Here is a 26230-nt window from a genome sequence, read left to right as displayed (position 1 = left end):
CACCACATATTCATTTGGTATGGGCAAATTGGATTTTTAAATTTTAATAATTTTATATGGGTCAATGTATTAAATCTCTTTACTATACATATTTTTAACTTTGAATTGTGATCTCAATCATAACACCAACAACACTTCTATAATAAATAGTTATATATTTATTTCTCAAATAAATTAGCAGCTTTTTGGTATGACTATGATCTACAAAAAGATACACTAAAAAGGTGAACTTGTGAAAATGACTAGTATTGTGCAATGGCTTTCAAGTTTTCAACTCTTTTTTTTATAGACATATATTCAACTCTTTTTCTCTTTTCTAAATAAAAAAGTGATCGCAATTAACCCATACAATGCATAATGAGATTTGACAATTTGATAAATTGTTCTTAGTTTATGGGCTTTGAAACAATTTTCTAATGAACTCAATTACAAACTTAGCAAGTTGAACAGCTAAGATGGGTGGTGGATTGGACCAATTTCTAGGTTGGGATGTCCCTAAATGGGACAAGGCTAGGCAATGAAAGCAACTCCTCCTAGGACTAGTGAACTTCAATACTGAGGAGTTGAAACTATCTAAAGCATCCCTTCGGATTGAAGGGTCGGCATCAGGAAATGGGTTGTCCTAATACAGTCGAAAATACTCATTTTTTCCCTTAAAATAACAAGATTACAGCAACTTAAGAATTGAATTTTTCATTTCACCTTAAAATAAGAATTATAACAATAGACCTAATGTTAAGTCATAGTAAGAACATTTATGACACTTTAGACCCTCGTATTTTTGTAATATTTTTATCGTTATATACTTAAACGACTCTTATTTATATCATGTTACATTGACTTTAAAAAAATCATAATAAGAATAAAGTAAAACAAATATATAGTAAAAATTATAGAAATGAGAATTGAGTTCATTAGGATTAATCTAACCAGTCGGGTCTTGTTATCGAACAATCTTCAATTTATTTCATTTTAAATAGCACATCAAACAATAATTGAAATGAGTTATAACTAGCTCTTTATGAAATTTGTGTCTTTCTCTCAAAAAAAAAAAAAAAAAAAAAAAAAAAAATCAAAAATCAAAAACAAAATACATTCCAAATAAGAAGGGCAATGCATCAAGAGAAAAGGGAATTGTTATCAATTGTAGCACCTACTAATGTTAAAAATTAAAATATCCCAACAAACAAAGGTACAACTTTTTATTTTTATTTTTCTTTAACTTAGGCCCAACCTCTCAAGTCCAAACCATTTCCTTTGTTAAAAATGTCATTAATTTTGATGAATGGAAGTTACATAGATTCAAGTAAGTAAGACATAGCTAGGAAAGAAGAAAGAAAATCTCAATGCATGTATAGAGATTTTCATAATAAAAGTTGAAACATGTGTAATTAAAATGAACCCCTTTTCCCATTTAGGGTTTTCTTATAATATAGTTCTTATTAATAATAACGGATATATAGAAACTGATCATAAGGCTGCTGCAGCAATATTATTATTATTCTCAAAAAGACATAGCCTGTCATCTCCAAGTGTTAAGGTATATGCAGATTTTTTGTACTCAAACCATGTAAACTCCTTGTACAAACTGATCATGTCTTCTCCTTTAATCAAACAAGGCAATGGAGCTATCTTCTCACTCAATGGAGGACCTCCAAAGTATATCATCGATACCCTTGATTCCATTTTGTCTTCAATCACCACCCTATGCTTCACACTTTTGAATCTCCCGTTTGTCATCACCTAATTTCATTTCAAGTTACAATTTTTATCATCACCAATCAAGCATTTTATACATAGTTTCATCAAAGTGATCAATCACCTGCAGGGAATCGCCGACGTTGACAAAAAATGAACTCTGATCAGGGGGAATGGAAACCCAATGCCCATCTCTAAGAGAAATCTCAAGGCCTGAAGTATTGTTTGATCTCAAAACAGATATAATCTGTGGATCTGTGTGTTCCCCGAATCCAATCAAGCTTCCTCCGTTTCCATCCTGTCGTGGAGGATAATGGTTTAGCCGGAAAATTGAATCACTCTGTTCATCCATTAGAAGTTTACTGAATACATCCTTCTCTTGAATCAATAACCCATCAGCCATTACTTCAAGAATCAAACACGCCATTCCCTTAACTGCTTCTACATAATCTCTCAATGCAAACCGGAATGTTTCGATGTTTTCTTGAAAAGTAGTGAACTGGTCGGGGTTGGTGGTCAGCAGGACGTATTCTAGCCAACCGACGTCCCCGTTTGGACCGATGGTTTTGTAACCGTATCCAAATGGGTTTGGGGGTCCGGATTTCATTTTTTCAGACAAGGGAAGTGAGAAGAATTGAGTGGCGTGTGATTCAAGTGTGGTGATGAATTGAATTGGGATTCCATGGTTGATTACTTTAAAGAAACCGTATTCTTCACAGGCGTTAATGAGAAGGGTTTTGGCATCTGGTTTGGAGAAATCGATTAAGGGAATCCCGGATGAGAAAAATGGAGTCTTGTAAGTGGACATTGGTGGATGGAGATTTTGAGTTTTATTGAAATTTGAATGTGAATGATCAATTAAAGATGGGACCTTTAACTTTAAAGAATGAGAATTATTTATAAAGTTTGGACTTGCAGAAATGGAAGAGATCTATGAGAAATATGGGTTTGGTTTTGGAGGTCTTTAGGAAAGACATTGTTATGGTATTTATAGATGGAAAGAGAAGATTATTCTTTTTTTTTTCTTACCAAAAATTAAATTATATACTTTTTTATGAAGAAATTGGGGCTGGCGGTGGGCCTAGAGTCTATACACTCTAGATTCTATATATTTGGGCGTTTTTTCTAAGCCAAATTCTAACGAAATTTAAATTAAAAAAAGATGACATATACTCGTGACTATCAAATATCATATATTATATTTCATTTCATATGCTACAACTCAAATTGAAATAATAATAATAATTTATTATTAACAGTAGAAAACCACATAAAAATAAACTTTTTTAAACCATTATAATATTTATACATTTTCACGGATTATATGCACAATGAATATTATATTATATGTTTTTAGATGGATGGATTCCTCGGATCATATCACACAATGAATATTATATTATATATTTTTTAGAATGATGAATTTCACGACTCCCTAAGAGTGCCATTATTTATGGGTTAACCCATAACCCGTAAATAGAGCAAATCTATGTTAGGGTTCACGTGAGCTTCAGTCCAACCTGAAAAAAAATGTTTTTTTATTATAGAAATGTGATATTATCCATATTTATTTATTTTTAATTAATTTAATTCACTATTTGTTTCTCTAATTCTAAAAAAATCTAAAACTTGTGTTCATCACTCGTTTTATTAATAATTTCCGTTTTATTTTTTAAAGTCCATCACAATTTTAATTTTGAAATTAACACCAACTCTAATTTTTGAATTCATCCATGCCCGTAAACACACTAAAATAAATTAATTAGACATGTCACCTAACATGCTCAAACTTAAGATATCAAGAAGGCTGAAAATATCTACATCTTCTTTTGTTAGACTATAGGAGGGATAAATATTATTTTTTAGAATTTTGGGTTTCGTTTCTCCTTACAAGTACGACTAATCTTTGTGGGTTAATTATGTATGTAGCCCATAAACACACTTAACAGTTTAACCAGACGCAGAACTTGACGTCTAACAGGCTCGAACCCCTCAGGAAAGAAATGATAAGATGATAAATATTATATTAGTTAATTTGTAATAAATAGTAATTTTACCTCACTATATGCATGCATAAAATAGTAAAAATTTAAAATATAGGATCCACTCAAACAAATATAAATTCTTAATAATTAACATTTTTTATTTTTAATAAAAAAATATTAAAATGAAACAAAATAACAAAGTAGAAAAGAATAAAGATTAGTTATATAAATATTAGAATTGGGGTCCATTCCCACGTACCTTGCTTACATCCATTAAATGAGTTAGGAGGGGCACCTTATTGCAATATCATCTTACATAGCATGCTGTTCTGACTCTTAAAACAAATTGATTTGCCATTGACTATAAGGGCGTTATATTATCTTATCTAGCTAGCTGTCCTTTAATCAAGTGAAATGTGTAGAAAAGTAAATGGCCCGTCTACACTTTCAATTGCGTGTCGACATGTGTAACTAATCGAGAAAGATGTCGCGAGATAGTGCGCGTTTACTAGCCTTTTAATTACTTTATAATTTGAAAAATTAAAACAAGCCCCAAGTTTAATGTCTTTTATGATTATTTGAAGGGATTACTTACTCTTGTTGATTGAACAAAATAAATTAAACAACTTTTGATTCAAGATATTTTGTTCAAATTAAGTTAATATCAAAATACATATTATTCTTTATTTCATGTAATATATGGTTGTGACTATAAGGGAACAATTAATTATTATTAGGTCGCATATTATATGTCCCATTAATATTAAATTGAGGTGCATATTTCTTCCACTTTTAGCTTAAGTGGGCATGCAATAACGATTTGTGGGTCTAACTTAATAAAAATAGTCAAACTTGGAGAGCTGTCGTTAAGCATATATATTAAGTCAATAATATTTATGTCTATAATAGATGATAAAGTGTCACATGCATTATATATTAATTTAATCATACTTAACATGTAACATGATCGTTTTAAATATTAATTGGCGGGGTACACATGCATATAAATGAGTTATGAAGAAAAGTGAAGGAATTTATTGAAGCAGCATATATATAAGCAGAGTGAAATTAGGTTTAAATATGTTTGGTTAATTGAGTCCATTTTTTTTATTGGAAAATTGGTTTCAGATGTTCCCATTAACTTTTATAAATCTTAATAAACTGCTGTCCATTGATTTTGTTGATTAAAATATTAGTTTTGAACGATAGGGAGGGAAATATTTTATATATATATATATATATATATTTAATACAACCACGTTACCCAATAAATTAGAAAACTCGTATGTATTCAAAAAATACGATTAACTCGAACCGACTAAACAGACTTTCCAAAACAAATATAAAAATTTATTTATAACATTATAAATGATAAGCATACATCCAACAATTACTTGTCAAGGTGAAATATTATATGTAATACAAGCTAAAAAAAACTATTAAACATAATTTTTGAGAATGACTTTCTTTTTTTATTACATTTGATAGTATTTTATTTTTATCCTGTTCAATTATCATCAAATTATATATATATATGAGGAGTGATAGAGAGAGGAAATTTGGTGAGGGAATTACTTGTCATCACCTTCATTGGTTAGAAAATGTAAAAGTGAGAGGAAAGAGAGAAAATAGAGAAATTATTTGATTTTTTCAGGGAATAAAATTATGCAAAGTCATTTCCTCACTAAATTCTCTAACCTAATCATTTATTTATATATATATATATATATAAGTCCTAAATAAATATACTCAATATCAAGAGTAAAAAAACCATTTCCACTGGAGACAATATAATTTTTTTCTATTTTTTCATTTTAGTGATGATAAATTATTATTTTAAAGAATATTGATGATACTTTTTTATTTGTTCTCCCTAACATTATTAATTAATATTTTAAACCTTAATGTGATGAGAGAAGTTAAATAAAATTATGTTAGAGTATCACATTTCAATGATGTAATACAAATATTATATATTTGGTTTATATTAATTAAACTATGATTTTTTTGATTTAAAAATTTTACTCGAAAATCACTAAATTTATTTGTTCGGTATGTTTTTTTTAATCACTCGTTATTATAAAACTCAAAACAATTTGCCTTTAGAGTCACTTTAAAGAAATTACATGATTGTGGGATGATTTCCATTATAATTTTAATAATTTACAAATTTGTATTATTTAGGGTTATTTTTTATTATTTACAAATTATTGTTTTATTTGCAGAAATAATTCTTATTAAAAAATTGGTTTTAAAATAAAAACAATTACAGGCTTTTGAATTGGGCTTTTCTGGCACATAAATTCTATTCCAAAAGCCCTGTAAACAAAATGGGCTGATGCTGGTCTGGACCTATTTTTTATACAAACATATCTATTTACTTTTTATTTTTCAACATCAAATATGTAAAAAGGTGATGTGGGTATTGAGTTTTTTTCAAACAAATTAAAATTTAGAAGGTTAACCTAATTTTTCATAGTCATGCCCCAACTTTAACTAATATTTGATATTTTAGACAATGTTTTTCTAACAATCATTTAAATGGGAAATATATAATTTATGAATAGATATGGTGTATTTAGGTAGGGTAGAGGGAAAAATTGTGGTAATATTTGAAATGGCTTTCTGCAATAGAGAATAGTCACATTGATATTGAATCCATATGATTTTTTATTTTATTTTTGTAAGATTGGTTACATTATTTGGTTGTACCTTCTTCTTCTTCTCATCATTTCTTTTCCTTTCATTTACTTCATAGTACAAAATATTTATTGGTTTCTTCTATTGTCCTTCTCACAAGCTTGTTTTTGGAATTTTTTTCTCACCGTCCAACTGCTTTCTTCATTTCCCTAAATGTTTTCCATCTCTCTCTTTTATATTTTATTTCCTTTTTTGTTTTATTAAATTAATATCAAGTACCAACCCAACTAGAATAGTATTTCTATTTTTTATGTGTACAATTATTTTTTTATATATGTTAATGTTACTCATAGATTGCTTGTGAGCTTATACAAGCAACTTAGAGAAAAAAAAAATGCATATTATGGGTTGTTATTAAAGCCTAATATCAAAACAATCTAATGTTAATGAATTGAGGTCTTTTGAAGATATGATCATCTAATTTAATTTGTTTCAACTAGAGGTTAATGTATTGGTTCATTATGTGGCATTTTCGTTAAACATCCTTGAAAAAGCTAAGATCGATCCTACTAAGGGACAGTGAGTTTACTATAACCTTCTTTATGCATGAAGAATTTTTTTTTCTTTTAAAAGTTAAACTTTTTATTTGGATCGTGACATGTCGTTTTCATAAATTGAATCCAAATGAGCTACATTATATAAAACATTTGTAAAGCTACAAAAACATTTGAAATATATGTAAATGAATATCTTTATCCTATTCAAAATAAGTGATGTTGGAGTTTTCTTTAAATTGAATGTTGTATTATATATTTTTAAATGAATATTGTATAATTGTATGGTCATGTTAGATTTAATTAGATTACTCTTAAAAAAATATTATTTATCACGAAATTAACCCACTTTTTCTCTCTCTTTTTTTTTTTTTTTTTTTTTTTTTTTTTTTTTTTTTTACGTTTTAAATTCATGGATAACGATATTGTTTTCTATCATTTCAATTAATGTTTCCTCGTAAATTAAGGGAATAGTATCATCAATTAAATTGAAAGAAGTATTGCCTTTAGATATATATTTGCATAAAGTGTATAAGGATATGTTAAGCAATAAGAAAACCCCTAGCTAGATTGATCAAATTAAGGCATTTGCCCAAAGATTAATTAATTATGTGCTGCAATTACATATACGAGCATTTAGTCTATGCATTTGCACAAGTAATAATATAAAAACCGTGGAAAAAAATTACGGATAACATTTTTTATTTTATTTTTAACCGTTTTAAGTTTATGGGTGGGTCAACCCACAATCCGACCCAAGTATCAATTTACTCAACATCATCATTATATATTAGTTAGTTAAAAAGTTGAACTTATATTAATATTAAAACGTTCTGCATTTATCAAATTTGGTGTTAAATTTAAAATATAAAGTCTTTGTAGTCTAGTTGGTTAAAGAGCTGTACTTGTTTTTGTTAGGTTGCAAGTTCGAAACATACCTCTAGCTTTTTTAATTTTATTTTTAACCGTTTTAAATTTAAAAACGGGTCAACCCACAATCCGACCCAAGTATCTAAATTAACCACAGCTCTCGACCCGGCAATCCGGACACTTTAAAAATTAAGCATCATTATATATATAAATTAGTTAGTTAAAAAGTTGAACTTATATTAATATTAAAACGTCCCGCATTTATCAAATTTGGTGTTGAATTTAAAATATAAAGTCTTTATAGCCTGGTTGTTTAAAGAGTTGTATTTGTTTTTGTTAGGTTGCAAGTTCGAAACATAACTCTAGCATTTTTAATTTTATTTTTAACCGTTTTAAATTTAAAAACGGGTCAACCCACAATCCGACCCAAATATCCAAATTAACCACAGCTCTCGACCCGGCAATCCGGACACTTTAAAAATTAAGCATCATTATATATATATATATATATATATATATATATATATATATTAGTTAGTTAAAAAGTTGAACTTATATTAATATTAAAACGTCCCGCGTTTATCAAATTTGGTGTTGAATTTAAAACATAAAGTCTTTGTAGCCTAGTTGGTTAAAGAGTTCTACTTGTTCTGTTAGGTTGCAAGTTTGAAACATACCTCTAGCATTTTTAATTTCATTTTTGACCGTTTTAAATTTAAAAACGGGTCAACCCACAATCCGACCCAAATATCCAAATTAACCACAGCTCTCGACCCGGCAATCCGGACACTTTAAAAATTAAGCATAATTATATATATATATATATATATATATATATATATATATATATATATATATATATATATATATATATATATATATATATATATATATATATATATATATATATATATATATATATATATATATATATATATCAGTCGCTCGAGTTTAATAATATATTGATATATCCATGATATTGATACATCATGTGATATTATATTTTATAGAAAATTAAATCAAAGAAATAATTAATTAATGTTCATTACAACCTAAACCCATATAAAGTACTTTCAAGAATTACTATTTTTGGTAATGTGTTGATGTACATAAATGAACATGCATTATGATATGTATTATATAAAGACCAACTTGCTTGCTTTGATATTTACATGGAGCCCATCTGTCCATGTTAAGATTCAAAAGCAAGATCAGCTAGTTCACTATTTTTTTAATTACTAATAATTAATCATGACAATATTATAAATAAATAAATAAATAATTGCATCTCTTAAAGTGCATGAAAAGGTACTGCCCATGTCTTCAAACTACATCCTTTCACATATATGGAAAGTTAGGATCAATGTGAATAAATCTATGATAAATGAAATATTTCTATAATTTGTTAGGTGATTAATTCAATGGATTCACACTAAAACTCAAACTAATATTCATGCTAATTAAAGAGTCAATCAATGAATCAATCATCTCTTATATAATTATCAGACCTAATTATAGTTAGAGTTACTTTTGTTTAATGTTTCAGTAACGACAAAAAATGATATGAGAAAAAAATATATAGAAAAGAAAAAAGAAGAAAAATATAATAGAACTACGTTACCCAATATATTATCGATTTCGTTGATATTCAAGAGGAATAATTAACTCCCTAGTTGATTCCGTTGATATTCAAGAGGAATAATTAACTCCCTAGTTGATTCCATCGACTTTCTATAATGAATCTTATAAAACGTCATAATAATTACATTGTTAATTATACGCATCGGATGACTACGATAATTGAAGATTCGACAGTTTCTCTCAAACTATATAGTTTATCAGAAAATAATTATGATATAACCCAAATATATAGGTTTGTCATATTAACCGCATCCATACAAACTTCCTAAGACTCGAGCATCACCCAATAAAACCTCTAAATACTAAACATCACTCCACAATGAAAAATTAAGTAAGTTTCGATTAACATTCTTGTAATGTAATAGTTACCATGCGTGTATTATCCATAATATAGTTAACATTAATTACAAATATTTTAAAATCTAACTAATTAGTAACAAAATAAATTACCTTTTTTTAAAGCAAGTACTTGTAATTGTGATATATATATATATTATGTTAAATTAATAAGTTCAAACAATATTTTGTTCAATACTTGATATATATTACATAATATTATTATAGTAGTAATATTTCATTTTAAATGTCTTTTTATTAAGATAGTTAATTTATAACCAAATAACCAATGTTATAAAAAACACAACCTACATATACCTATAACCTACTAAGTTACCAATTTCATTCATTAAAAAAATAACCAAAAACAGATTGAAGGGATAAATAAGCATTATAATAATATAAATTTGGACAGTCAAATGACATTTTTCTTTTGTTCTTGATCCATTCCACAAAGGTTGACCAAACGACACCTTAATTAGGGCAGAATATTCTTCCAAGACTGCTTCATATATATCACATGCAAATTGTACGGTTTCATTGAAGCCAACAATATATATATATATATAGAGTTATTTATACTCAAACTTATTTAAAACTTTGCTTCATTCAAATTTCTAAATATATACCAATTTATATTTAATACCCATCACATGTACTAATTAATTAAATTATTTCTAAAACATACTATTATTTTTAATAAAAAATAAATAAATAAATTGTGGAAATGGGTAATATATATTATAATTTAAATTTCAAGAAACCATGGTTGCACAGTGTCTGTTCCAATCACGTTGTTCAAATTCTTGGTCAACGGTCAAAACAGTAAAAAAGGTGTATTCACTATCGATTCCCAAAAATGAAAATAAAAATAAAAAATAAAAATAATTAATTTATCCCCTTATGTTGTGACACTTCTAAGCATCATCACATCTGTACACGTGTCATCACATTCAAAAGTACCATACTGGGTCCTACTTTATTAAAACATTAATTAGGGCTTGTTTGTTTTTACTTTTTATGTATTGTTTGAAGTTATTTCTAGATAATTTTATTTTGTTTTAAATTTATTTTTATCAAAGTGATAATTATAAAATAAATACTCATTTTACAAAGTCTTATAAAAAAAACTTTTTCTTTAACATAATCTATAAATTTAATATTTTTCATTTACTTTTTCCCTAAACAGATTTCATCAATTTAAAATATACTTTTTTTAATATTAAATTCAAACTACTGTAAATCTCTTTCATCTTTTCAAGGTAATAAAATATTATTTTGAAAAAAAGTGAAATTAAAGTCAATTATTTATTTAAAAAATATTAAAGTTATATATAAAAAATTAATAAAAAACATTTTAGTATTTAATATAATTTAAACGTAGGTTTTGATGATGTAACATTAACCTAATAGAAGCCAAGCGTTTAATTTTTTATCTGTTTTTTGACTCTTTTTTTTTTCATATAAATAAATTATTTAATATTATAAGAATAGAGAGATGACGATTTAACAATCTCCAAGATTACACATTTACTTTGTTTGATATGTGATTATTTGAACATGTAATAAATAATCTTATTAAACTTAAGAAATAGATTATTAAAGGGATAAAATGACTTTAACATTATAAAATAAAACAAATATAGTTTAATTAATATTTAAATGATGTATAATAAAATTAAATAATAAATTATTAAAAAACATTCCTAAATACCCAAAATCATCAATCAATCAATATTAATAGCTTCATTTGTAAGTTACAACTTTTCTCAAAACAATGTAAAGAATAAAAAAAAATATTTTTTTATTCTCAAAAGTTTTAAGTAAAACAGAAACATGGTTTTGATATTTATGAACTGATTATGTTGTTTTATTTTAGAATTAATTAATTAATATAATATAATGATTGATTAAACAATAATTTTGACGAATTAGAACAATGATGATCTTCCCATAGATGGATCTGATTATTCAATCATGTTTAAATAAAACATTTCAACTAGGAAATGAAATAAAAAAAAAATAAAAAAAAGACAGTAGGCCCACCGACTGTTTGTGGCTGTTAACCAATGAGGTAGTGCCATTTGGCGAAAATGAAACGGGGATATATACGAGTGAGTCGCATTTGGACAGAAGTTTTGACGAATCCAAAACGGTAGAGAGCGAGCGAGACTAGTGTGAAGAGAGAGAGAAAGAGGCAAATGTAGTATAGAGTGTGAAGGGATATTGGGGTCTGGGTTCGTTCTTATAGTTCTTACAATCGCCAGGAATCAAAGAATCTGTTGGGCATATAGGGTTTTTTTTGGAAGGAGGAGACGAAATCGTTCAGACTTTCTTTCCCCCCGTTTCGTTTGGTGGAGAAAAGAAGGTAGGATTGATAAGCTGTATATTTGTTTAGGAAATCAATGATTTTTCCATTTTAATGCCCTTGTTTTCATATATCTGTTCTTCAATAGGAATCTCATGCCTTTTCAATTGCAGAATGTTTAAATAACCTTCGATGCGATGTATCTTCCCTATTCAATTGTGGGTTATTCGCTGTTTTTGAGGTGGAATCTCTGCAATGGAGAACTTTTTCTCATTAGGGTCTCTCATGAACTGACGTTTCCTGATGGATTCATTATTTATCTGGCTTCTGTTTTCTCTCCATTTTTATTACTCTTGCTTGTTGGATTGATGTGAGAATTTATAACATTCCGAAATGGTATGTTTGTTTTGATGATGATGCCTCAGGGCTCAGATAGAAAGAAACTTATTCTTCTATCTGAATTATTCCATATAAGAATGGGGGAAGGGAAGGTAACATTTAGAAATGTTTGTGGAAGCTGTTATTATTTTAACCCTAGAAGTGCTGGTTAAGGGGCACTAGATGAAAATCCAGTTGTTAATGCTGTTTTGGAATCAACATGATCTGTTGTGCAGTTATTATCCCCTAGGGTTGTAAAACTGTATCGAAACGACAAAACAGCATTAACATGATCTGTTGTGTAGTTATTATCCCCTAGGGTTGTAAAAAGTTTTGATGCTTGCTGATGGTTACTACCGACAAATTCTGTCTGCGAATATTCCAGATTTAGTTAATGCTGTTTTGTCGTTTCGATACAGTTGTTGTCGATAGCGTGTTCTTTGCTTTCTTTTTATTATCTTTTACATGTAAAGTTCCTTTTAAGCATTGGATTGCCTTTCATAAATGCTACTTTAAGACCTAACTGCTAGAATAGGAAAACATCAATTATTTGTGATGATCATTGTTATAAATTGATGTTTTTTCCTTGTTGATATGCAGGGAAATGATTTAACCTATTTTTGAGGAGTTCTGGTCATGAGTATGTTGGTGGGAACATGCTTGAGCCAAGGGAATCTGATATACCTGTTCTGTTACTGGTTTTAGTTGTGTTTCCTCTAATTGCATACATCTTACTTGGGAAATGGAACGAGACTTCAAAGAAAAAGGACAGGATAAATCAGCTAGCCTTTTTGGCTGCGGAAGAAGCCTTTAAACAAGAAGCAATGACTGCTGTTTCTACCAGCGTCATTTCTGATACGCCATCTCCAATAAATATTGGTCATGTTTGTGCTAGGTGCACTGCTCCAGCTACAACCCGCTGTTCACAGTGCAAATCTGTCCGCTACTGGTATTGCCATTTAAAAAAAATTGCTACTGTATCTGTAGAAAATAGATTGAGTTATCTTTGACTTGATTCAAAATTGGTTTGATTTGTAGCTCTGGGAAGTGCCAGATAATCCATTGGCGACAAGTACACAAGCACGAGTGTCTGCAAATAGGCAGGAAAGTTTTGAGCCCATCACCTGTGCTGACCTCTAGTGAATTCCTCCAAAATGGAAATGGAAATCAACAGTTATTTCTAGATGCGAATATGAACCAAATGAATGTAACTCCTTTTTCTGATGATAGAGTACATCAATCTAGTGGTTCAGTTACATCAACTGAGGCAGGGTATTCTGATACCTCGGAAATCCCTACGATGGAAAGAAGGTCAAAAGATAAACGGGGTTCTCGAAGATCAAAGTTGAGAGATGACGGAGCCACATTAGACTCTTCTGAAGAAACAACCAGCAACAGGGCCTTTACTTCTTACAACTTTTCTGGTGTTATGGCATCAGATGAGGTAAAAAATAATATCTCAGCGTTAATTTATAAAATATTAGACTTTTAATTAATTGTTGCCTTTTTACGTTATAGTTGAATAATGCTGATTGTATGCACCAACAAGAAGGAAGTCTTGGGGAGCCGGGTGTTGATATATATGGCACTTCTGATCATGGACCTAGCGCTTTTAGAACCACTCACCAAGAAATACATCTTGAAAGTAATTCGAGCACTAATGTAAACATCAACGGAGACTTTTCACCAGAAGGAGGATGCTTGTTCAGGAATGGATTTGATTCCAATCGAGAATCTGCAGGATATAACTGTTCTGAAACAACCTTAACAAAGAGGAGCAACAAAGGAAAAAGTTCAGGAACAAAGTCACATGTATCTGTTAAAGAACAATTGCACCCGGAAACCCATGTAAAAAGACATGATGCAAATGAGACAAGTATGAAAGTCTTACTTGTTTATTAGGAAAAGTTTTGATTGGTTATATCCTTATTATACAAGTCTCTTGTATTTGCAGAAGCCAGACAGAAGGACAATGTTATTGGGCAGGGGAACAATAAGGCTTCAAGCATGGGAATCATGAAGATGATTGGTATGAGGAAATCATCCAAGCTAGGCAGACAAGAAACACATGATGTTTCATTTGAGAAGGACAAGAAACTAATGGTGAGTTATTTAAATAGGTCTGATACCCTTGTCTGTTCATAAGAATACCTAGTTTCCTGATGTATTTTATTCTGCAATTGTATTTCCAGATGCTATTCCCTTATGAAGAGTTTATGAAGTTTTTTCAGTATGAGATCATTGACTTATCTCCTAGAGGGCTCATAAATTGTGGGAACAGGTATCATTAACAATTCACTCTCATTACTTTTATACAGAATGCGGAGATCTAATCATAATGCATTTATCATTGAATTTAAGATCCCAGTTTAAATGCTTTTAAAAATGTTAACATCATAACCCCAACTTCTTATATGGAATGTGACATACGTATTAATGGAGGAATAAATAGAATTTTCTACTGAAATTGAATTGGAATTTACAACAGATACAAATAGAAATAGAATTTTGTCACTTAAACAAACTTAGTATGTTAGGGGATTCTATTTCGTATAGAATATCAACACAAAAATCATTGAATAAATCCTGAATCCGATTGATTATTCCTTTTTCCAGTATATAACTCTGAGATTTCACTAAGTCGATTTGAATCAGATTATTGTTCTTATTTCGACAAAGGAAACACTGGATTATTCTATGGAAGAACATTTTTTTCTTGTCTCTATCCCAGTTTAATACTAAACAAGTCCAAACTAATTAAACCTTGCGAAGGAACCCTTAGGTTTTTGGGGCATTGGATTCTCACCAATGTTGTTAGACATTTTAGATTGAACCATTTCTTTTAACTGTTTTTCAAATTCGATAAATGATCTTTCCATGTCTTGTCGTAAGATTTCCATTTTGGATACACATGTTCTGCCCTTAACCATCCCAATGTCAACTAATTGTAATGTTGTTTTAGTTGTTATGCCAATGCTGTATTGCAATGTCTGACGAGCACGAAGCCTCTGACTGTCTATTTACTTCAGAGACAACATTCCAGATTTTGTAAGACCATAAATACAATATATTTTTCTCACAATCCTTGATATAAATAAATAAAAGCAAGCTTATGCAGTATGTTCTCACTTCAATCACAGGCTGTGTGAGAAAATGGTGCCTTATGTGTGAACTTGAAGAGCATGTAACAAAGTCAAGAGAAAGTAGGGGCCCTTTATCTCCCAGCAGAATTCTTTCCAAAATGCAAAGTAGTAATTGTCATATTGGCAATGGAAGTCAAGAAGATGCTCATGAATTTTTAAGGTACATTTAAACGTTTTCTAGGTCAGACCACTACTACCACAAAATGAGTATTTATCTATTAATTTTTGAATATCCAGGCTTCTTGTTACCTCCATGCAATCCATCTGTTTGGAGGGTTTGGGAGGCGAGGATGCGGTTGAGCCTAGGCTGCAAGAGACAACCTTCATACAATATGCTTTTGGGGGTCGTCTTAAATCAAAGGTTAAATGCTTGAGATGTTTTCACGAGTCAGAACGATACGAGAATATCATGGATCTCACATTGGAAATTTATGGTTGGGTCGAGTCATTAGAGGATGCCCTGACCCAGTTCACGACTCCCGAGGAACTGGATGGAGATAACATGTATAGATGTGGAAAGTATGTTTACATTACAAACTATATAGTACTATTATTCTCCACTTATTGTTAACGTATTTATGTGTTATATTTTTTTTGCTGAAAGGTGTTCTGCGTATGTTCGGGCAAGGAAGCAGTTGAAGATACATGAAGCCCCCAACATTCTGACAATTGTGCTAAAGAGATTTCAGGTAGTTGCTTGAGTATCATTCCCATTTGGAAACAGTTTCTTGATCCGGATCTAGATTAAAAACAGTCAATAACTTTTCAGAAACACATTTTTTTTTGTCTATGTGGTTAGACACAGTTTCAGAAATTTATTGTCATGGATTAGATCCTGACTTGAACCCAGTTCGAGGAAGTGTTGTTTTCTTGACTTATTTTCAAATCGGGCAGTCATTTTTATTGTTTTTTTCTTTGACAGGAGGGAAGCTATGGAAAAATAAGCAAGTGCATAACCTTTCCAGATATGTTGGACATGATCCCATATATGACTGGTGAAGACACTCCTCCTCTCTACATGCTTTACGGAGTAATAGTCCACGTGGACACACTGAATGCATCGTTTTCTGGGCATTACGTCTCTTATGTGAAGGATCTCCTTGGCAATTGGTACAGAGTCGACGATACTGAGGTTTACAATTATACCCTTCAATTCCTTTTGTGTAGTAACAATTGTACTTGATCTAATTTTGTATTTGTTTCTCGTGATTGAACGAAACAGGTCCAATCAGTACAATCGAGTCAAGTGATGTCGGAAGGAGCGTATATCTTATTCTACAAAAGGTAAAACATTAATTACGCAAAATGTTGATCTTCTCTAGTAAATATAAAAGTTGCCCAATTCTTTAATATATATATTTATTTTCCATTCCAGGTCCTGTCCTCGGCCAGCAAGGAAACTCAACCGTCACTCAACATCAAAAAGCGAAAAGCAGTCGCGAAGCAAAGCCAACGTTGAGCAGTTTGTGAACAACTATGAAGATCTTCTTCAGTCAGAAACGAAATTCAGTCACCACACCTCGTCCTCCATTGAAGCTGCTAGTGCAGAGCCATTAAGCATGGAGTTTTCAGAGGCGACATTATCTAGCGATTGGTCCATGTTCACAAGCTCAGACGAATCATCATTCACTACGGAGAGCACCAGAGATTCTTTCAGCAACGATTCATTCTCTTCAATATTTGACAACTTGTACGGGCAGACTGAATATAATAATAATCCGGCGTCCCAAAGAACAGTTAAATGTAGCATGTCTTCTGGTAGCAAGCCCCTGACGAGATTTGACCCAGACAGAAACGGTTTTGTTGCGAGCTCATATTTACTATAGAATCGACCCATCTGACGTATTCGAAGGAGGAGAAAACGCGATGAAGGCAGTTGACTTTTTACCTTCATCCTATCACTTCCCTTATGACAGTAAGTAACTATCGTCGTCGTCCCAACTGTATATTATCATTATTATTATTATATATCGAAACTAAATAGGCGCTGCTTATTCGTCGTAAAAACGAACCATCTAGTAGATATTTTCAGAACAAAAAATTATTTACCCAGTTAGGAAGAGCATTTTGCTTAACTTCCTGTTTTGGTTTTCATATACAATTGAATTGGGGGGTGTAAGGTGGTGCTTTAATTGCTCATTTTGTAACCTGAGGAAATTTAAATTGCGGATTTACAATATCTTTATTACTCTCTCCCTTTCTCTTTATTTTACAATTATTGTCACCATTTTAAATGTTATATATTATGTGTTTTTATAACAAGATGGGAGAAATGTATTATTCTTATATTAGTGCATGTGTTGTAAATTTGAGATGCTAATGCTAAGAAATCAACTTTTTTTCAATTTTAATTTCTCCCTTTTATTTTTTTCTAGGTGATATTTTGATCAAGGTTTAAGTTTTTTTTTTATTACAAATATATATATATATATATATATATATATATATATATATATATATATATATTTATTTTTTTCACAATTGAATTTTAAAAAAGCTTGCCCATTATTTAATACTGTAGGCCCGCACTATTAAAGCGGACGCTTACAGTTGCATAAAAGTCTTGGTATAGTTGACCAATTTGACTTATTTCTACAGAAATCTTAAATGGGTAAAATATTTATTTTTTTAACATTAAATTTAGTTTAACTTCTATAATAATACTTAAACGTGTAGAAAACATTTGGGTTACAAGAAATTAAAGTTTTGTTTTTTTTTTCTTTCTAAAAGTAGTGAACTTATGACAATTATAGTTGGATCTTTAGAAAAATAATTTTCATACAAAGAAAAATCTTTCCACGGGGTCTGTCATCAATGTATTTAAAAACTGTATATGGGTAGTGATAATTTCCACGCAATTCTTGATATTTTTGCTTAGAAGTTGTATATATTTTTGAATAATCTTAAACTGGTTGGTAAAAGTAAGAAGTATTAAAAAAAATGAAAAATATACGTTTTAGTATATAATCTTAGTATAAAGAAGATAAGAATAAATAAAATAGATATTTTTGTTAGGGTAATATAATTAGAAAAATATTATGACAATTTGGACATTTTGAAGAGTCTTGGACAATATATTATTATTAAGGGGGTTTATTTAAATGTGAGATGTGATCTCCTCTTTTAGTTTAGTGACAATAAGAGCAGAATATACTGAGGTTCTAAGTTCGAGCTCTTTAGGCGACAAGTTATGCGCATGGTTAAGTGTTTGCGGGATATGTGCTTAACCCGGGGTTAGTCATATTTCAAAATATAAGTGAAACTCACCGTTCTCAAAAAATAAATAAAATGTGACAATTTAGAAAATGAAGTTTTTGATCGTTTTTTTGTCCAATTATGTATCTGTTAATGTTTCGAGGATTGAATGTTAAATAAATTTGTGTCATAACATTTGTTATGATGTAATCTTTGGTCTGATCTACTCAATAATATTTTATCTTTTGAGTGGATTTAACCAAATTTTATCCTTATAAATCACGTTAAATTCTTGCATTTTCTTATTATTTTTGCCATCTTTCACCATTCATTTTCGTTTAACAAACAGTATCAAAGTTTTAGGTATTTTGATTATTTGTTTTTAATATGCGGGACTCTATCGAAACAATATGACTTATGAGGTGGTTGAAGGCCTAGAGTTACAGTGAAATATGTTGTTTGCGTGAACTTTGGTCAAATATTAAGACTTAATAGTATTGAAATAGATAAAAAAAAAAAAAAAAATCCTCCACTGTTGCTCCTTTAATTGGTCAAACCGCTCGGACAAACAAATGGTGAGCAATCAGTTTGGTTGGGAAGATGGAGTCTACAATACGTTCAAGAAAATATTTTTTATATCAAAAATCAAAAGTTTTTTTTACCTATCCGTTCGCTTATCGTCTCCATCTCGCCTATCGTTCAGAAACCTAAACCGTAACATTCTTCCGGACACCATCAATGGTGATTTATTTTTAATTTGTTAAGGTAATTAGGTAAATGAGACTTAAGAATCCTATAAGGAAAATGTTTTCTTAAAAAACAAAAAAGTTGACTTGAAAGTCAAAATTACATGGCAGCTTCACATGCCAACTTGCTAAGCGGGCCTTCCATATTTATACATATTGACTAGTTCCATTAAATTTATATTATATATCACTAGATAGATTGGCCAAGAAGATCGGATATATATTTGTATTTGTTCTTGTTTAAATTAATCAAAGTTTACAAGCATGTGGCTGCCTACTCCTGCTATTATCATTCTCGCCGTCTTTGCTTTCCTAATGCTTGTAGGTATCATCAGCTCCCTATGTTGTGGTGGCAGTGTCGATGTCGTGTCGGTGATGGTGGCGGCGGTGATGGTGGTGGCGGTTGTGGCGGTTAAGGGTCTGGATCTGTGTGGTGGATATTTTTTGAGAAGTTAAAGATATTCATTATTACTCTTAGTTGTCAATTCTAAGTATGTCACTATATTTTATGGGTCATTTTAAATGTTATTGTCCATTTCTTTCCCTCTATTATGTAGATGTCACTAGATATTTGTAATATTAGAGAATGACAATATTAAAACTCATAATTTTGCATCTTACTCAAGTATTAAGAAGGAATAAGTCAACTCGAGATTTCTTCTAACTTATATTCTAAATATTATAAAAATAAAGTATTCTAAATTAAAAAAATACTCAAGTAAAATGAAGGCTAGAGGTTGAAAAAAAATTATTTTTTTTAGAGAAATAAGACATTCTTTAATTAAATTGTTAATAGCAATACTACTAAATTTTGTCTCAATTCAGTTTTGACTATCAATCCATGTTTAGTAGTACAAGAATTGGCTTGTATATATAAGTGATATATTATTATTATTATTATTCAATATATATAATATACCAAATCTCAGTAGAATTTGTATTTTTATTAATTACTAGCATTTAGCCCGTGCATTTGCACGATTAATAATATAAAAAACCGTGAAAAAAAATTATGGATAATATTTTTAATTTTATTTTTAACCGTTTTAAGTTTATGGGTGGGTCAACCCACAATCCGACTCAAGTATATCCATTTACTCAACATCATTATATATATAGATTAGTTAGTTAAAAAGTTGAACTTATATTAATATTAAAACGTCCCGCGTTTATCAAATTTGGTGTTAAATTTAAAATATAAAGTCTTTGTAGCCTAGTTGGTTAAAGAATTGTACTTGTTTTGTTAGGTTGCAAGTTCGAAACATACCTCTAGCATTTTTAATTTTATTTTTAACCGTTTTAAATTTAAAGGCGAGTCAACCCACAATCCGACTCAAGTATCCAAATTAACCACAGCTCTCGACCCGGCAATCCGGACATTTTAAAAATTAAGCATCATTATATATATATATATATATATATATATAGATTAGTTAGTTAAAAAGTTGAACTTATATTAATATTAAAACGTCCCGCGTTTATCAAATTTGGTGTTAAATTTAAAATATAAAGTCTTTGTAGCCTAGTTGGTTAAAAGGTTGTACTTGTTTTGTTAGGTTGCAAATTCGAAACATACCTCTAACATTTTTAATTTTATTTTAACCGTTTTAAATTTAAAGGCGGGTCAACCGACAATCCGACTCAAGTATCCAAATTAACCACAGCTCTCGACCCGGCAATCCGAACACTTTAAAAATTAAGCATCATTATATATATATAGATTAACAAGTTAAAAAGTTGAACTTATATTAATATTAAAACGTCCCGCGTTTATCAAATTTGGTGTTTAATTTAAAATATAAAGTCTTTGTAGCCTAGTTGATTAAAGAGTTGTACTTGTTTTGTTAGGTTGCAAGTTCGAAATATACCTCTAGCATTTTTAATTTTATTTTTAACCGTTTTAAATTTAAAGGCGGGTCAACCCACAATCCGACTCAAGTATCCAAATTAACCACAGCTCTCGACCCGGCAATCAGGACACTTTACAAATTAAGCATCATTATATATATATAGATTAGTTAGTTAAAAAGTTGAACTTATATTAATATTAAAACGTCCCGCGTTTATCAAATTTGGTGTTAAATTTAAAATATAAAGTCTTTGTAGCCTAGTTGGTTAAAAAGTTATATTTGTTTTGTTAGGTTGCAAGTTCGAAACATACCTCTAGCATTTTTAATTTTATTTTCAACCGTTTTAAATTTAAAGGCGGGTCAACCCACAATCCGACCCAAGTATCTAAATTAACGACCCAAGTATCCAAATTAACCACAGCTCTCGACCCGGCAATCCGGACACTTTAAAAATTAAACATCATTATATATATATAGATTAACAAGTTAAAAAGTTGAACTTATATTAATATTAAAACGTCCCGCGTTTATCAAATTTGGTGTTTAATTTAAAATATAAAGTCTTTGTAGCCTAGTTGGTTAAAGAGTTGTACTTGTTTTGTTAGGTTGCAAGTTCGAAACATACCTCTAGCATTTTTAATTTTATTTTTAACCGTTTTAAATTTAAAGGCGAGTCAATCCATAATCCGACTCAAGTATCCAAATTAACCACAGCTCTTGACCCGGCAATCCGGACACTTTAAAAATTAAGCATCATTATATATATATATAGATTAGTTAGTTAAAAAGTTAAACTTATATTAATATTAAAACGTCCCGCGTTTATCAACTTTAGTGTTGAATTTAAAATATAAAGTCTTCGTAGCCTAGTTGGTTAAAGAGTTGTATTTGTTTTGTTAGGTTACAAGTTCGAAACATACCTCTAGGATTTTTAATTTTATTTTTAACCGTTTTAAATTTAAAGGCGGGTCAACCCACAATCCGACTCAAGTATCCAAATTAACCACAACTCTCGACCCGGCAATCCGGACATTTTAAAAATTAAGCATCATTATATATATATATATAGAGAACTTATATTAATATTAAAACGTCCCGCGTTTATCAAATTTGGTGTTTAATTTAAAATATAAAGTCTTTGTAGCCTAGTTGGTTAAAAAGTTGTACTTGTTTTGTTAGGTTGCAAGTTCGAAACATACCTCTAGCATTTTTAATTTTATTTTTAACCGTTTTAAATTTAAAAGCGGGTCAACCCACAATCCGACTCAAGTATCCAAATTAACCACAGCTCTCGACCCGGCAATCCGGACACTTTAAAAATTAAGCATCATTATATATATATATATATATATATATATAGATTAGTTAGTTAAAAAGTTGAACTTATATTAATATTAAAACGTCCCACGTTTATCAAATTTAGTGTTGAATATAAAATATGAAGTCTTTGTAGCCTAGTTGGTTAAAGAGTTGTACTTGTTTTGTTAGGTTACAAGTTCGAAACATACCTCTAGCATTTTTAATTTTATTTTAACCGTTTTAAATTTAAAAGCGGGTCAACCCACAATCCGACTCAAGTATCAAATTAACCACAGTTCTCGACCCGACAATCCGAACAATTTAAAAATTAAGCATCATTATATATATATAGATTAACAAGTTAAAAAGTTGAACTTATATTAATATTAAAACGTCCCGCGTTTATCAAATTTGGTGTTTAATTTAAAATATAAAGTCTTTGTAGCCTAGTTGGTTAAAGAGTTGTACTTGTTTTGTTAGGTTGCAAGTTCGAAACATACCTCTAGCATTTTTAATTTTATTTTTAACCGTTTTAAATTTAAAGGGGGGTCAACCCACAATCTGACTCAAGTATCCAAATTAACCACAGCTCTCGACCCGGCAATCCGGACGCTTTACAAATTAAGCATCATTATATATATATAGATTAGTTAGTTAAAAAGTTGAACTTATATTAATATTAAAACGTCCCGCGTTTATCAAATTTGGTATTGAATTTAAAATATAAAGTCTTTGTAGCCTAGTTGGTTAAAGAGTTGTACTTGTTTTGTTAGGTTGCAATTTCAAAACATAGCTCTAGCATTTTTAATTTTATTTTCAACCGTTTTAAATTTAAAGGCGGGTCAACCCACAATCCGACCCAAATATCCAAATTAACGACCCAAGTATTCAAATTAACCACAACTCTCGACCCGGCAATCCGGACACTTAAAAAATTAAGCATCATTATATATATATAGATTAACAAGTTAAAAAGTTGAACTTATATTATTAAAACGTCCCGCGTTTATCAAATTTGGTGTTGAATTTAAAATATAAAGTCTTTGTAGCCTTGTTGGTTAAAGAGTTATACTTGTTTTGTTAGGTTGCAAGTTCGAAACATACCTCTAGCATTTTTAATTTTATTTTTAACCGTTTTAAATTTAAAGACGGGTCAACCCACAATCCGACTCAAGTATCCAAATTAACCACAACTCTCGACCCGGCAATCCGAACACTTTAAAAATTAAGCATCATTATATATATATATATAGATTAGTTAGTTAAAAAGTTGAACTTATATTAATATTAAAACGTCCCGCGTTTATCAAATTTGGTGTTAAATTTAAAATATAAAGTCTTTGTAGCCTAGTTGGATCAAAAGTTATATTTGTTTTGTTAGGTTGCAAGTTCGAAACATACCTCTAGCATTTTTAATTTTATTTTCAACCGTTTTAAATTTAAAGGCGGGTCAACCCACAATCCGACCCAAGTATCTAAATTAACGACCCAAGTATCCAAATTAACCACAGCTCTCGACCCGGCAATCCGGACACTTTAAAAATTAAACATCATTATATATATATAGATTAACAAGTTAAAAAGTTGAACTTATATTAATATTAAAACGTTCCGCGTTTATCAAATTTGGTGTTTAATTTAAAATATAAAGTCTTTGTAGCCTAGTTGGTTAAAGAGTCGTACTTGTTTTGTTAGGTTGCAAGTTCGAAACATACCTCTAGCATTTTTAATTTTATTTTTAACCGTTTTAAATTTAAAAGGGGTCAACCCACAATCCGACTCAAGTATCCAAATTAACCACAGTTCTCGACCCGGCAATCCGAACAATTTACAAATTAAGCATCATTATATATATATATATATATAGATTAACAAGTTAAAAAGTTGAACTTATATTAATATTAAAACGTCCCGCGTTTATCAAATTTGGTGTTTAATTTAAAATATAAAGTCTTTGTAGCCTAGTTGGTTAAAGATTTGTACTTGTTTTGTTAGGTTGCAAGTTCGAAACATACCTCTAGCATTTTTAATTTTATTTTTAACCGTTTTAAATTTAAAGGCGGGTCAATCCATAATCCGACTCAAGTATCCAAATTAACCACAGCTCTTGACCCGGCAATCCGGACACTTTAAAAATTAAGCATCATTATATATATATATATAGATTAGTTAGTTAAAAAGTTGAACTTATATTAATATTAAAACGTCCCGCGTTTATCAACTTTAGTGTTGAATTTAAAATATAAAGTCTTTGTAGCCTAGTTGGTTAAAGAGTTGTATTTGTTTTGTTAGGTTACAAGTTCGAAACATACCTCTAGCATTTTTAATTTTATTTTTAACCGTTTTAAATTTAAAGGCGGGTCAACCCACAATCCGACTCAAGTATCCAAATTAACCACAACTCTCGACCCGGCAATCCGGACATTTTAAAAATTAAGCATCATTATATATATATAGATTAGAATATAGTCAGATGAAAATAATTTTGTTCATTTAATTATGTTGATTAAACTTATTTGAACTATAAGAAAATACTGTTAAAACATAATTGAATAATTACCTTTTTTTTCAAATATATTAATTTATAAATATTTTACCAATCAAAATAATATGTTAAATTAGAATCATGTAAAGAATATATAGTTTTCACATTCTTTTTCCATATGATGTCTCAGCTATAGCCTACCAAATAAGTAATTCTGAAAATGGCCAAATAAAACTTTTAATTTGCTTAAACTCTTAAGAACGAAGAAAACCCATTAGAGGAAAGTTAGTGTTACATTTATTTATTTTTAATTTTGTATGCATGCATGATCAATAGTATTTAATATTTATGATATCTTTTGACATGCACATGGTAGTGCAATTTTATTGTATTATAAAACTAAGTAAAAAGCTGATCTAATCAAAACCCCACTTAAAAGAAAATCTTACCTTTACACGTCTATCTCTCTATCTTATTTTCAAACAATTCAATAATATACTACAAGGAAATTTGACAAATGAATTAGGCCTGGATAAAGTTTGATTTTTTTTGGAACGAAAATACCACTTCTCATCGTGACGCGAGGAGATGACCTGATAATATTAGTAAAAAATAAATTTTCGGCATGAACAAAGTCCAAAATATCATATCCTTTCGCGTCGTGACGCGAGGAGATGACCTGATAATATTAGTAAAAAATAAATTTTCGACATGAAGAAAGTCCAAAATATCCTTTCGCGTCATGACGCGAAGAGATGACCTGATAATGTTTGCAAAAAATGACATTTTCGACATGTACAAAGTCCAAAATACCCCTTTGCGTCACGCAAAACACCTTTCGTGTCACGCAAAACACCTCTCGCGTAACACGAGATCAGTTTTGCAAACATTATTAGGTCATTTCTTCGCGTCACGAACATCATGCGTCGCGTCACGCGAAAGAGTATTTTCGGTTTAGACAGGCCAAAAAAATCTTTTTTTCAAACTTTATCCGACTTTTGTCGTTTCCTTCAAAAAGTCGTTACTAGGGTCATTTTGTCAAATTTCCGCCAAAATACTTTGAATAAAAAATTTACAATTTTATCATATAAGATTGAAAATA

General features: G+C 29.8%; 2 protein-coding genes across 2 annotated transcripts; one reads left to right on the top strand and one right to left on the bottom strand.

The window, feature by feature from the left end:
• Positions 1–1345: 1345 nt before the first annotated feature.
• LOC124940361 (gibberellin 2-beta-dioxygenase 1-like) lies at positions 1346–2713 on the bottom strand. Its single transcript, XM_047480870.1, has 2 exons — positions 1823–2713; positions 1346–1743 (listed from the first exon to the last, which is right to left on the bottom strand). The coding sequence occupies exons 1-2, from the start codon at positions 2504–2506 to the stop codon at positions 1471–1473; spliced, it is 957 nt and encodes a 318-aa protein (XP_047336826.1). The 5' UTR covers positions 2507–2713; the 3' UTR covers positions 1346–1470.
• Positions 2714–11861: 9148 nt separating this feature from the next.
• On the top strand, positions 11862–17672 carry LOC124937789 (ubiquitin carboxyl-terminal hydrolase 15-like). Its single transcript, XM_047478114.1, has 13 exons — positions 11862–12092; positions 13011–13359; positions 13449–13854; positions 13929–14286; positions 14365–14513; positions 14603–14691; positions 15373–15458; positions 15551–15713; positions 15791–16072; positions 16158–16242; positions 16476–16685; positions 16776–16837; positions 16929–17672. The coding sequence occupies exons 2-13, from the start codon at positions 13067–13069 to the stop codon at positions 17377–17379; spliced, it is 2634 nt and encodes an 877-aa protein (XP_047334070.1). The 5' UTR covers positions 11862–12092; positions 13011–13066; the 3' UTR covers positions 17380–17672.
• The last annotated feature ends 8558 nt before the right edge of the window (positions 17673–26230 follow it).

Source organism: Impatiens glandulifera, chromosome 5 (assembly GCF_907164915.1).
Source record: "Impatiens glandulifera chromosome 5, dImpGla2.1, whole genome shotgun sequence".
Taxonomy (NCBI): domain Eukaryota; kingdom Viridiplantae; phylum Streptophyta; class Magnoliopsida; order Ericales; family Balsaminaceae; genus Impatiens; species Impatiens glandulifera.
This window is presented reverse-complemented; position numbering and strand designations above follow the sequence as displayed.